Source organism: Mixophyes fleayi, chromosome 10 (assembly GCF_038048845.1).
Source record: "Mixophyes fleayi isolate aMixFle1 chromosome 10, aMixFle1.hap1, whole genome shotgun sequence".
NCBI lineage: Eukaryota > Metazoa > Chordata > Amphibia > Anura > Limnodynastidae > Mixophyes > Mixophyes fleayi.
The window spans coordinates 94,312,056-94,326,759 of NC_134411.1; the positions used below are offsets into that span (position 1 = coordinate 94,312,056).

General features: G+C 44.1%; 1 protein-coding gene across 2 annotated transcripts in view; it reads right to left on the minus strand.

The window, feature by feature from the left end:
- Positions 1 to 1,820: 1,820 nt before the first annotated feature.
- Positions 1,821 to 14,704, minus strand: part of GPATCH1 (G-patch domain containing 1) — a 29,372-nt gene continuing 16,488 nt past the window's right edge. For both annotated transcript variants that reach the window (XM_075189188.1, XM_075189189.1), the window contains exons 12-20: positions 14,516 to 14,694; positions 13,681 to 13,808; positions 7,446 to 7,567; positions 6,552 to 6,709; positions 5,455 to 5,656; positions 4,528 to 4,644; positions 4,069 to 4,193; positions 2,965 to 3,107; positions 1,821 to 2,176 (exon numbers count right to left, since the gene is read on the minus strand). In XM_075189188.1, the coding sequence (XP_075045289.1) occupies positions 2,149 to 2,176; positions 2,965 to 3,107; positions 4,069 to 4,193; positions 4,528 to 4,644; positions 5,455 to 5,656; positions 6,552 to 6,709; positions 7,446 to 7,567; positions 13,681 to 13,808; positions 14,516 to 14,694 (1,202 nt within the window). In that variant the 3' untranslated portion in view covers positions 1,821 to 2,148. The remainder of the gene's footprint in view (positions 2,177 to 2,964; positions 3,108 to 4,068; positions 4,194 to 4,527; positions 4,645 to 5,454; positions 5,657 to 6,551; positions 6,710 to 7,445; positions 7,568 to 13,680; positions 13,809 to 14,515; positions 14,695 to 14,704) is intronic.

Consider the following 14,704-nt stretch of genomic DNA (forward strand, 5'->3'; position numbering starts at 1 on the left):
AGTCACAAGAGCGTATGTCATCAACCTTGTAAAATTCGCTCACTTCTTCACCACAGGTCTGCCTGCAGCTTCAGACGCAGGGCGCTGCGGGAAGCTATCCAGAAGCTTCAAGATAGCTTCAGAGATTATTCCTGTTCCATCTAAGAAAATTGGTTCCGAAACCAGACTGAATCATTTTATCTGATCCTGAGCATTAGAACTCTCAACAAACGAGTCTGGGTTCTGGGCTTCAAGATGGCATTGTTACGCTCAGTGGTCGCGGGCATGGAACAAGGGGAGGCCCTTGTTTCCCTAGATGTAAAAGATGCCTACTTCCAAGTCCCTTCGCTTTGCAGTCTGCAACTCACATTTTCAGTTCTGGGCTTAACCCGTTGGCCGAGCTTCCGCCCCAAGCGTTTTCACAAAGCTTATGGCCATAATGGCAGGTCTCCTGCATTCTCAGTGTGTCACTATAGGACATTATTTGGACGATCTGCTGTTGAAGGTACCATTACGTTCTTTCCTTCAGCTGACTATGCAGTTTCTGGAAACACACGGCAGGATCCTCTAACTGCCCGAGTCTTCCTTGATCCCCACACAACAGATGCGACTTCTTGGACTCAACTTCGAGACAGTGTCTTGGAGCGGGTCCCTCCCAGAGGACAAGGTTCTTTCTGGTCTAAGACCCTCCTGGCCATGGAATAGATGCACATAAAATGTAGCAGCCATTCTGCAGAGCTGCAACAGTTGACAGTTTTGCAAACAAAGTAATTCTCGGCTGGGTGCAAAGTACTATTGTATTAGGTAGGCTCAGACTGGTATCTTTTCAAATTTAGTTAATACAAATCTAGTTATCAGTTTGGCAATACAAATATAAATAAAAACAATTTGGATGAAATTACCATTTCAGTTTAAAATAACCAGTTGAAAGGGGGCAGGAGCCAGTGGCAGAACTACCATTGGTGGGGCAGATGTAGTGCACCGGGGCGCATGGAAATGATGGGGCCCACTGCACAGCAGATGCAAAGGGTTGGTACTAGTGAGCTGTGGGCCCCGGATCCCTCCTCCCCACTTTCCTTCACCAGGGGGCCACAGCGCGCTAGTTCCGCCTCTGGCCGGGGCAAAGGAAGAGTCCAATAATCAGAATCATTTCTTACTGTTGGAACACAAAGATTGATAAAGTTGTGGCACTTCCATATTTATACCAGAGATGCTCACTGACCCCCGTGAACTGGTTTTGGATCTGGATCTGGATTAGCTTTGTTTTTTGGATTTATTTATTTTTAGAAAAAGTCCTAAAATATGTTAAAATCACATAATTTTGCTCTTTTTTTGATCCTACATTATTATTAACCTCAATAGCACTAATTTCAAGTCATTTGCAGTCAATTTAGACCACCTCACAGGTCACAATATTATTTTCATACACTTTCAAACAAAGATTGCAGCGACCTGGCTGGATGGTAAGCGACAGAGCAATGACACAAACACACGGCAGTTCCTAGCACATCTAGGACACATTGGCACACAGCAGTGGCAGAAAAGATAAATGGGGGTCCAACCCTCCCTCCCACCCCTGTGAAGTTGGATCCTTAAAAGGAAGTCAAAACTCGCGAGATACGATGACGTTTTGCCTCGTTTTCAATTCAGAGGGCGCGCGACTGTAGGAGTTCGGTTCTCGAGGAACCGAGCCTGAGCATCTCTAATTTATACAGCCGGCATATGATTATTCTATACTGGGGGGTGGGGGGGGTTATATGTATACTTTGTCATCAAACGTTAGCTTAAACCAAGTTGAAAGACCATGTAGATGATCCTTTGAATGAAATTAATCTATAAAAAAAAAATGAAAACATTTTTTATTGTCAGAATATCCCTGATAAACACTTGATGCCACACCCTACCTTCTAACCAATTGTACAGAACTATACAATGTATAATCAAGTAATTAAGACCATTGCAGCCAACAGAAACCATCGGCTCCCCCAGAAATTACACGGCATCAATTCCTTTAATAAAAATGTATTTCCTTACCATATACAAATTTACAGCGCTTTAATCATGTTGTACATAAATATATTTATAACAAAGCTTGGCATTTTGTCACTGGAGAAGACTAACGCGTGAATCCGTCACTTGGCAGATTAGCTGGCAGAATCCTCATCGCAGTTAGTGAGGAATTGGGAGATTTTTCAACCTGTAAAAGACATCAAATGTCAATTCTGCTTTTCTACGATTGATTTACACATAATAAAACTGATCTGATGGCTCATTCCAAACTAATGCAGCGGGGTACAATTAAAGCGGAACCACATTTTCTAAACTGTTCAGCAGAATATGTGACTTGTCCCACTTGTGGCTGCAAAATGTTGCACTTTTCAGCAGCAAAAACTTGACTGTAAGTGGTCCTAGACAGACAACTGCAATACACAGGAGAACTAATTGACAATTGTCGTCCCAGATCTATTCACAGACTAGATTTAGATCTGCACCAAAACTTGGATGAAATGTCGCTGTAGTTTCACTCGTATATAGGAATGACATTGGTGGGGATATTTCCAGAAGTTTCCTAGACTACACCAGGGAATAAATGTATCAAGCTGAGAGTTTTCCTGACGGGTTTGAAAAACCAATCAGATTCTCGCTATCATTTATGTAGTACATTCTACAAAATGACAGCTAGAATCTGATTGGTTGCTATAGGCGACAGCTCCTCTTTTCAAACCCGCCGGAAAACTCTCAGCTTGATACATTTACCCCCTGAACGTGTATATTTAATACTTACCCATCGCTGCAGACAGTGGAGGGAGCCACATATTTATGTGGTCATTACCTTTCATTAAGAACTACTGACAGTGATGTAACACTTAACACTTTAACGAAGGTAGAAAGAAGCCTCAAACATTGATTATTCTTTTTCGTTGTTTTTCATACTTTATTGATATAAAGGACAACTAAAAGGCTTCCATGGATATCATCACCAACCTCTTCAAGAGCTCCCTTGGCGTTATCTCTACAGTCTGCTCTGTGTCGCTGGGACTTGCGCTGCTAGCGGACTCTGTGCTGTTGTCATCTGTTTTCTTACTTTTGTGTTTATTTTTGTGCTTTTGCTTCTTGTGTTTTTTCTTCTGTATTTGAAAAAAAGAAAAGAAAAAAAAAGTAATAAAATAAAAATATGATACCCTCTAAAACTATTTTGTTGCCTTTGTTGCTGCTAGTTTTGGAGCTGCAAACTTGTGAAATGCAGAAGCCTATTCTGTTATTCCCACCGAGAGCTAGATAGTCAGTGAATATTCATGCACTATGTAGTTACAGTTTTAGATCTTAGGTCTTTATGGAGCCTCATCCTTGCACCACGGAGCCGGCTTGGATTTGGCGAAGAATCCACCACGGTTGTACTTTCCTGCAGACTATTGAATTACTTGCTAAAGGGGCAAAACAGTGGCTCTGGTCATCCTTTTTGAAATTAATTTTGGAGAAGGGTACTGTACCTTTCTGTCGCCTGGCTAATAATTTTAAATTGAGCTCAGGCCCAAAGAGGGGCATTTCCAGAACGGCAATGGTGGCCACGGTGCGTTGGAAATGGGATCTACCGACTAGATATTAAGCTAGAGAAAAAAAAGTATGGCAAGGCACTTGTGTCCCCAATGTGGTAAAGCAGTGACCGCAGGAGCCTCAGCAGCTAGAAAGCAAAGCAGGGGAACAGCAGGAGTCTACAATGACAAGCACGTGTGAAGCCCAGGTTTAGTAGGCAAAGAAAGTAACATGAGAATAAGGCACCTGAGTGTCTGGGAGCAACAATAAAATAAGAAAACAATACTTATAATTAGTTGACAGTCCCTTAATCTGGGCCTAGGTCCATCTCCTAAGAACACTAAAGAAAACACAGACTTTTGGGGTCATGTCTGGGGATATCACCTGCAGGAGGAGGTTATGTCCCACCTCCTGGGGGCAGGACTTCTACCCATCGTCCCGCGGCTCCTAACATAACACAGAAGGACTACAGTTCTCCGGCAGAGCTATGCCCCATCTCGGGAGCACTAAACCCTTTAGTGGACATCTCTTTTCGCCCCATCTCGGGGGTCTCACCTTGTCCTTCTTATGTTTATGTTCCTTTTTCAGTCTATGTTTTTCCTTATGTTTCTTATGCTTCTGCTTCTTAGTAGATTCATCCAGACTCCCTGAGAGAACACGACCTGACAACCGAGAGTCACCTGCGATAAAACGGGGGGAGACAGATGCATATCATAGGGAGCTGGAAACAAGGCTCGTTTCATTACTTTGCTCAATCCTTTTAAATACCGCAGAGAACCAAAACTATTATTCTCCAATCAGAGCCTCCATGTAAAGTGGTGCTTTATGCAATTAGCCAGCTTGAATTGTTGCTGTGCAAACTGCTGAACTGCTATAATGATACGGAACAATTTTCCGGGACCAAAGGATGGGCCAGTTCTAAGAGCATCACGATCACACAGAGGATTATGGGAGCGGGTGGCGATAATGCCGCGTGCGCTGGCACAGACGCAGCAAATATTTGGAGTGACTTACTAGAGGGAAGCGCAGGAGGCAGCTTAGGACCGAATTCTTCAGACTCCATCTTTTCCGGATTCTCCGTCAACGTGGGGACGACATTAGGGACAGGTGGCTTCATCACTGGTTCAGGTTCTGGGAATCAAAAATACCTGGCTATGATGACCTATAGAGATACTCTGTATGCATGATTCAGATAATATCATTGAGCACAGATAGAATCTCCCACAGAGGACATTTTAGTCCCCAGTGGGGTTGAATACTCCTGAACTATGGGGATCCCTGACACTACTGCTGGTTGAATGATGGGGGCTAGTGACAAAAACAAAGTACTTTGTGGGTGGAAATAGCTTTTAGGTACTAGAGAAGAGTCATACGACAGCGGAGGTGATCTGACAACAAAGGAAGAACTGTAAGAACTGCAGACAAAGGGATATAGATTGGTCGTAAATGGGACAACAGTTAATTATGGGAACTTTTTACCACTAAAAAAGGGCAAATCCACAGGGGGAATGAGTGAAGGGGAAGTTTGAACAGCGAAAATTAAATTTAAACGTAAACCTGTGAGTAATTGAGAAAGGATGAACAGGATGGAGTTGGCCAACTCAGAAGACTTTTATGTAACCTGTCAGATTAACAAGGTCTGTAGCACAGGGACTGAGCAATCCCTGCATGAATCCTGATGTATTAAACATTTAAAGAGGGAATTGTTTAAAAGTACTTGGACATTCTGAAGCAGTGACAACAGTTTCCATTAAATCGCCCTGACAGTAACGTGACATTTTATGAGCATCTATAAATTGGATCTGGCCCGGTAACAAGACAAATGTTGATGTTCATAATTATAGGTTTAGTTACATTAACAAGCTCTACTGGTCCTTTCATCAGTGAGGGAGGGATCTGTAAAACCAGGTGTGTCTCTGTACCACACAAAGCCTCAGTCACCTTGTAGTCTGGATGATGCAGCCGTCTCCTGTTTGCCGGTTACAACGCCGGCCTCCGGAGGGGGGGATTCATCCTCCTCACTTTCCTCTTCCGACGAGGAGGATTTCTCATCGGACGAATCTGCAAATATCGCTTTAAATAAGTCTATCGGTGGTCTCTTCTCTTCCTCTTCTGGCTCCAGCTCGGAGGGTGCTGCGGGAACCTAAGAATAATTCATTTAGTGCTATAAAAACCAAACGTAAAAAATAGAGGTATAATAAGTGAAAGTGAATGTATTTCCCACCCTGAGCTCTGCAGTTTACAATTGGCCCTTACGTCTTGTATTCAGTGTAATCATGTGACACATTCACCCTCACTTGTGCTGTCAATTCACTGGTTAGTGCCGCAGAGTTCTTACTCCCCACTCGGCGGCTTTTCCTGCAAATGCTGCTGCTTGGACCGTTGAAATAAATCTGCTAAAGCCAATGGATTTCAAAGCAGCTTCCCCCCACACCCCAATATTGACCCCAATCCACGAAGGCAAATATAGAATTGAAACTAGAAATATTTTTTTGCTTGATGCAAAATAATATACAGCGAAGTAACATGGAGTGAATGAAAGTTTTGTAGTTTCTTAAAACTGGATTAGACTCTTCAAAAAACACGATTATAAATCATTTCTGGGAAAAATAAATGCTTCATAAAGAGAAACAATGTCTGGTCTTTCTGCTTAGCCAAGACGACTATAAAGCGATGCAGCCCCTCTTGTAACATCCCTTTCCACTACGTCCCAATACGTATTACTCAAACACGTTCCACTATATCCCATTTACATTACAAACTTTTTAACCACTAGGGGGCAGCGCACCCACACACACACATATACAAGATGCAAAGTTTCAGCTATAGTAACACTTTCATTCTAACAGGCTTTAGCCCATGAGCTCTTCAAATTAATTCAAACGCACATGGCCGTGTACATTGTTTTAATAATGGATCTAAAAGCCGATCCTAAACTGATAAATGAATCTCGAGTTGCATTCTGCACTTTCTTCCACCTGTGTGTATGAGCAGAGATGGAGGTCCACCCCCAATCCACACAGTATTTTCGGGAGTACCTGGGCTGGGAGAACAGCGGCTCCATCAGGCTGACGTTTCTTCTCTTTGGGGTCAGGTTCCTCCTTTACGTCACTGATGCTGCGAGCCTGACTTAAGAACGCTCCGAGAGAGTCCTTCTCCGCAGCAGGAACATCCCACCTGGACGATTTCTTGGACTCTAATATAATTGAAATCACAAGATAAATGAGACATTGGGGAACTGCTAGTCTGTCACTACCTGGAGACATGGTTTTCAGACAGAAATATATTGATCTGTAAAGTACACACTGCGTTTTCCTATCTAGGCCAGGACAAAAAACACTGTAACAGACTGGGAATGAGGCTTAGAGGAGACCCAGGGAGTAGATAGTTGGAGATTAGACCAACCAGCCAAGCGGTACACACGTAGTAAGAAATAAAATATACAGATAGTGTACACAATTCAACAGAGTGACCTTCCATCACAAGAACTTAAATGGGCCTGATTCATTAAGGAGAGGAAAAAAAAATGGGTAACTTTGCACCTTGGCAAAACCATGTTGCATTGGAGGGGAGGTAAATTTAAAATGTGAGGACAGATTTATATTTGGGGTAGGGCATGTCCTAGATCAACTTTAAATTTCATTGTACAAATAAGCTATCAAGTATTTGTGCACTACATGAAAAAATAGCCAGTATTTATCTTATGTGCAAAATGAAAAAAATAATTTGCACCCCTTGCATTGTAACATGGTTTTGTCCAGGAGAAAACTTACTCCTCCCAAAGCACCATGAATAGAATGTCCGAAGGAAAGTGGTTTATATGCACAGATGTACCAGAACCGGCTGAGACAACTTGCCATTGTTGTGTTATATTAATAGGAGCCTCCTCCCACGTGAGTTGTGTAATTGACTCATTTCATAAGGACACTCACTGGTTTCTGCCGACTGTCCTGTAGAAGTTGCGGTTGTGGGTTTTTGCGTTTCAGGAATAGTCAGGAAGTTGAACACAGAAAACTTGTCTCTTTTCACTTTTGGAAGCCCGATAATAGTGGACCTATAATTACAAATATGTCTTTATAACATAGCATTAAAGGACTATTAAACCTAACAGTAAAATGACACCCAATATAAAAGAACTACTATTAATATTAACAAATAAGTAGCATTTGCTCCATGTGTACGTCAGACGTAATAAGTTTTCTCCCTGTGTTTGCGTGGGTTTCCTCCGGATGCTCAGATTTCCTCCCACACTCCAAAAACATACTAGTAGGTTAATTGGCTGCTATCAAAATTGACCCTAGTCTCTTCTCTCTCTCTCTCTGTGTGTCTATATTAGGGTATTTAGACTGTAAGCTCCACTGGGGCAGGGACTGACGTGAATGCATTCTCTGTACAGCGCTGCGGAATCAGTGGCGCTATATAAACAAATGGTGATGATGATGATACTTACTCCCCAAGACAGCATAGAGATACAGTGTGACAGTTAATAGTAAATCCTAAAGTAGCATTACCCTATTCGTACACAATACGATGATGTAATGAAATGTCATCAACAGAGAATATTGTAGGGATAGCTATTAATAAATAAGTCACATATTTTTTTACATAAAAAGAGGATTTATGTACTTACGTTAAATCCGTTTCTCTGATTCCGTCTGGGGGACACTGCTTACCATGGGTTGTGGAGGGAGCTTGGGGAGTTGGCACCTAACTAGTTAACTTTAGTACTGCCGACAGACCACTCCCCTCTACAATCCCCCTGCCCCCTCTTGTTCAGTTAATTAAAAAGCCCAAGGAAAAGGCCAGTCAAACAAGAGCACACAGAAGAAAAGCAGAAGGAAGGGATCGCAGTGTCCCCCAGACGGAATCAGAGAAACGGATTTAACATAAGTACATAAATCCTCTTTTCTCTTTCATCCAGTCTGGGGGACACTGCTTACCATGGGGACGTTCTAAAGCAGCCCCCTAAGGGTGGGACTACTCTGAAAACCCCGCTCGTAAAGCACTACGAGCGAAATTTGCATCCGCAGAGGAAAATACATTAAACTGGTAAAATTTTGTAAAGGTGTGGACAGAGGACCAGGTGGCTGCCCTGCAAAGCTTGTCTGCAGAAGCCCCATTTCTCGCTGCCCACGACGCCCCAACTGATCTGGTGGAATGGGCCGTAAGTCTCTCCGGCACAGGACGGTTAGCCTTTATGTAAGCTTGCCTAATGGTAGCCGTAATCCATCTTGCAATGGACTGTTTTGATGCTGGCCAGCCTCTCTTATTAGCATCATAAAGAACAAACAAGGAATCAGTACGCCTCACTTGAGAAGTTCTCTTAACATAAATGCGGAGAGCCCTAACCACGTCTAACTTTTCCATAGACTCTGAATCCGAAATGGAAGAGGGAGAAAAGACCGGAACTACAATTTCCTGGTTCAGGTGGAAAGCCGAAACTACCTTAAGAACAAAGGAAGGGAGGGTTCTTAACACGGCTCTGTCTTCGTGGAAAACTAGGTATGGTTCCCTGCAAGACAGAGCACCTAATTCTGAAACCCTACGCGCAGATGCAATAGCCAGAAGAAAGAGGACCTTCCAGGTCAACCACTTCAAATCAGTCACAAGTAATGGCTCAAAGGGACGCCCTTTAAGCATGTTCAGCACCAGGTTAAGATCCCACGGTGCTGTAGGCGCTACATAGGGAGGCTGAATATGTAAGACGCCCTGGAGGAAAGTCCTAATGTCTGGCAAATCCGCTAGTTTCAGGTGAAAAAAAGACTGAAATTGTCGGACTGAACCCTGACAGGGTGGCCCTGGAGGAGGGCCTGGCCTCCCCTGAGGGCCGAAAGAATAGCCTTCAATTCCAGCACGTTTATCGATAGGGTCGATTCCTGAACCGACCAAAGGCCCTGGAGCCGGAGGTGTAGGATTACCGCCCCCCCAACCCTTCAGGCTGGCGTCTGTCGTGGCTATGATCCATGACCATGGAGCGAAGGACCTGCCCACCGACATGTGATCCTGAATCAGCCACCACTGGAGTGTTTCTCTCGTCCTCGGGGATAGAGAGATCCTCTGAAGATCTAAGCGTAGGTGGAATCCTGACCATTTCTTCAACAGATCCCACTGAAAACATCGAGAATGAGCTCGACCAAAGGGAATGGTCTCGAAGGAGGCCACCATCTTTCCCAGCAGCCACATGCACAAGTGGATTGAGGGGCTGGGAGAAGACAAGACCTGGGCTGTTATGCTTTGGATTGAACCAATCTTCTCGACAGGCAGGAACACTTTTTGCTGGCTGGTGTCCATGATGAGGCCTAGGAAAACCATGCGTTAACTCGGGACTATCTGGGATTTCTTTAAATTGATCAGCCATCCGTGGTCCTCAAGAATCGCCAAGGTGAGGGACAAGTGATGACATAAGCAATTCTCTGAGGAGGACTTGATGAGCAGGTCGTCCAGAAAAGGTACGACCTGAACTCCCAGAAGGTGAAGGCGTGCTGCCATCACTGACATGACCTTCGTGAAAACCCTCGGCGCTGTTGAGAGGCCGAAGGGGAGGGCCCGAAACTGATAGTGGGAGAATCCCACTGTGAATCTGAGGAGGGACTGATGGTCCCTCCAAATAGGAACGTGGAGGTATGCGTCTTTTATGTCTATGGACGCCATAAACTGATTTTTCTCCAGTCCGTTTATCACCGACCTCATGGATTCCATCCGAAATCTGTCCACCCTTAAGTGTACATTGAGGCCCTTTAGGTTTAAGATGGGTCGGAAGGAGCCGTCCGGCTTCTTGACAAGGAACAGGTTTGAATAAAACCCCTGTCCCTTTTGGTAGTCTGGGACCCTGCAGATAACTCTTTGCGAAAGAAGAGAGGCGACACAATCCTGTATTGCTTGTCTTCTTGTTGGATCTCGGGGTAGTGGGGTTACAAAGAACCGCTGTGGTATGGGGCCCAGCAGGTCTATCCTGTACCCCCTTGATATAATGCCCCGAATCCAAGAGTCTTGGGAGGACGCTGCCCACTGTTCCTGAAACAAGGACAGACGACCCCCCACTGGCGCCCCCTCCAGGAGAACAGAGTGGTCGTCAGGACGCAGGTTTCTCCTGGTTCTTGGAGGCCTGGCGCCTAGCCGTAAACGTGGATCTCCCCCTAGAAGAGGAGCCTCGATCATTAGGCTGTCTACTTCTAAAGGACTGTCCTCTAGACAAGGAGGTCCCCTGAAAGGGCCGACGAAAGGAGCTGACCCGAGGGTTCCGGCTCCTGCCAGGGAATACCAGCAAGGAAGTGCTTTTGCCCCCCGTTGCCTGAGAGATCAAGGTATTTAATTCCGGACCGAACAAACCTGCTGCTGAAAAAGGAATGGTTTCAACAGACTTTTTTGATTCCGCATCTCCTTCCCAGGATTTCAGCCAAAGCGTCCTTCTAGCTGAAATAGATGCCGCCTGAATAGAAATGGAGACGGCCGCTGTGTTCTGGGCCGCCTCATAAAGGTACCCTGATGCCTCCTTCAAATGTAAAGCCAGGGGGAGCAAATCGGCGTCCTGTAAGGCCTCTGCCAGCTGGTCTGCCCATGCTTCCATGGCTCTAGCAACCCAAGCTGAAGCAAATGTGGGTCTAAAAGAAGAACCCGCAGCCGCGAATATAGATTTCAGCTGGGATTCAACTTTGCGGTCATTGGCATCCTGAAGGGACGCTGAACCAGGAGCTGGAAGTAAGGTGTGTTTTGCCAATCGGGCTATAGGAATATCCACCTTGGGAATACTCTCCCAGCGAACCACATCTTCCTCCTGCAAAGGATACAGGGAAGAGAACCTTCTGGGAACAGAGAACCGTTTTTCAGGTTGTTTCCATGCTCCTTGTGCAATATCCCTAAGTTCTACAGAAGGGGGAAAACTGGCTTCTTAAAGAGACTTCTGTCTCTAGGGGTAGGATCCTCCGGTTCTGGGAGGTCCAACGCCTGTCTAACCGCTAAAACGAAAACGTTAATAAATTGGCTTTTAGTATTTTCTTCCTGTTCCAAGGGTTGAACCTCTTTCTTTTAGTAGGCGGGATGTTTGGGGAATCAAGAAACTGGTTAAGCTTCTCCAAACCCCTTATAAATGCTGCAGACCACGCCGGTACTGTGAAGACAGGGGCTGGGTCAGACTGTAATGAGGAAGGTCCTGGTAAAGACGTTCCAATAGACCCTGAGGAAGCCGGGAGGCCTAAATGTGTGCTAGAATTATTAGCCACGGAAGTTGCCACAGTAGATAGCAACGGATTAGATTGAAAAACCATCTGTGCTAGGGAGGAAACAGACTGTGTCAGGGAGGCCACCCAGGCCGGCTCCTCCGTCAGTGGGACTGAAATCTGCTGCTGGGTTTGCGCAGGGGGGACCCCTGCTTCGCATGCAGAGCGCCAAAGGGTCCTTCTGGCCACAAGGTAATTTTACATGACATTTTGAACATGTGAAATATTTTGCTATAGGGCCCTTTCCCTGATCTGTCATCTTTATAAAGGAAGGGAGAGAGGGAGAGGGAGAGGGAGAGAGAGTAATCTATGGAGAGAACAGAGTGAACCAACAAGTAACCAACTAATCTTGTCATAAAAGTTGTACTTGAAAATTTTTAAAACACAATATAATATTTAGGCAAGTAGGGAGACTATAATGTAAACCCTTACTAGCCCAGTTTGTACGGATTACGTGTTTAAATAAATCAGATATTTAGCCTTCCTCCTCTCTCCGTAGCGCCACTCTGCCTGAATTCCAAAATGGCCGCCGGCATCTTAACTATCCGATAACCGGCGCTCTATGCCTGTAATGGCAGCGCCGGTTATCGGGGAGGCTGGAGGAGTGACAGCGGTCCGTGAGACCGCCTGTCACTCCTAAATCAGGCACCCATTCTCCTTTTTCCTCTCCTGTCCCTGTCAGTGAGAGCCGCTGGCTCTCATCTGACAGGGGAATGCCTGCGCTGCACAACTGTGAGTGTGTTCTCTATAGTAGAACACACTCCAGCGCTGCCACCTGTAAGAAAAAATAAGAATAAAATGAAATTAAATTTGTTAAAATTACACTAAGTACTAAAAAACACTGCCCAACTCCTGGGCACCTAAAAAAACACTGAACAAGAGGGGGCAGGGGGATTGTAGAGGGGAGGGGTCTGTCGGCAGTACTAAAAGTTAACTAGTTAGGTGCCAACTCCCAAGCTCCCCTCCACAACCCATGGTAAGCAGTGTCCCCCAGACTGGATGAAAGAGAAATGTAATTAAATACAAAAACACAAATCAATTAACTACACACATCTGTTGTTCTCTCTTTTAAAAATGAAATGTGACTCTTCTTTCCAGCATTAGTCCAAATGGAAATGTCAATTAAGTAATGAGACACACGTGAAGCTAATGATTAAAGAACTATCTGCTGAAAGTGTCAATACGCAATCAGCCAATCAGAAGTTCTAGACGGTGCAGATCATCGCTGTGTACCGTGGCAATACCCCTGTAGTACCCACAATATGAAACACCTCCGAAAAGGTTGTGTGTGAAACATTCTCCAGCTTATAAATCCTGTACATATAACTTGTGTATTAGATTTAGTGCTCAGGACATACACCTTCAGATCAACCACCATTACATACGCTTCTGGTGCATCAACAAGTTATATGGCATAATGTGAAAGATTAGGGATATTAAAAGTCACAAAGGAGTTCTGTGACCACTTAAAAGTCTGCACATCAGGAGCTTTTAGGTTAAGAAACTCCAAGACTACTGACTAATACCTTTAAGTTTCATAGTAGGACAAGTAGTATTCTTTATAGTAGAAATGTCAAGTAAAAAGCCAGTACGGTGATAGAGGGGGAGTAGCCCGAGCTTTTTGCTGGTAAATTTAAAGTACCCAGGCCCTATAACACTGCACTCTATATACCAGTGTCTCCAACGTCCTCCATAGGATGAATGAGAAAAATAGGTATTTTTATTACCAGTTCATTAAAATGTCTTGCATACTTGCTTTTTTAATAAGGTTTTTTATTTTACACAGGACATAATCATGGATTTGTAAAGATATTGTCTAGGATAATATCTACACGATTATGATCTTGTTGAACATGTACATAGATACATACATGGGCAGTCTAGTGGCAATCATACTATATCACATCCGGACCTGTTAAGTCCTATGAATTACCATTCTCCTGCAGCTTACCCGGGATAAGGATCGGGGATGTTAAACCGTTTACACAGCAGTTTGTCCGGGTGCCATTCAAACTTATCCCTTGTCAGTTTTCCAAACATTTTCATTTTCACGGCTGCGGCCTTGTCATTCAGATCACCCTGCGGGGAAGGGGGATAGAATGCGGGAGAGGGTGGGCATTTCAGACTGAACAGAATGCTGTCGTATCAAACATCAAAAGGCACTAGGACAATACGGCCATTCACTGCTGCAAACAGCAGGTTCTGTGAACGATCAACAGAGAACGATGTACGATAAACCCATAGAAAACGTCCAAGGTATATCTTTTCTTATGAGTATAGAACATTTACTACTTTTCTTATTTGCACTCGTTTTGTTTATTTGACGAGAAAGTCAAGAGATGGTATTTAATAATAAAAATATTGAATCATTTTATTTAATTAGCAAACTTGCTTAGTTTGTGTTTTTGCTTAAAGAACAAAAACAACGTCTTGCTATTTGCGGGGAGCCGACAGACCTATTGTTTGAGACAATCCCGGTTTTGCTAGGAGCAAAAGGGATGAAGCTTATCTGATCGTGATTGCACCAAGGTGGATCATGTGACTACTAGGATTGGAATGTTGGGAATGTTACAATCGCTAAATCGCTTCATTGACGGCAGAAACAACCAACACCTGCAGATTAAAAAAAACAACAAAAAGACCGAAAGAGAATAAACCTCTTAACAAAACCATAAAAATCTAATAAAATAAATAGCAAATTAATTTAATTTTACACAACATATTACAATTGTTGATTTGGTATTAACCATTCATTTCAGCAAACCAGAGAATAAATGTGTAACTACCTCTTGATCCCTGGGAACTTCGACTTTGTCCGAATCATCTTCATGTTTGCTCCGGGTGAATCGGGAGGAGAGAGAGGAGTTGGTGGGTTTGTACAACATAGCGGATCGCATGAACTCATCTCGCTCGCGGGAACATTCCCATTCCGTCATGTTGGGGTCCAGGCAATTCTCCAGAGCATCTGGAAAATG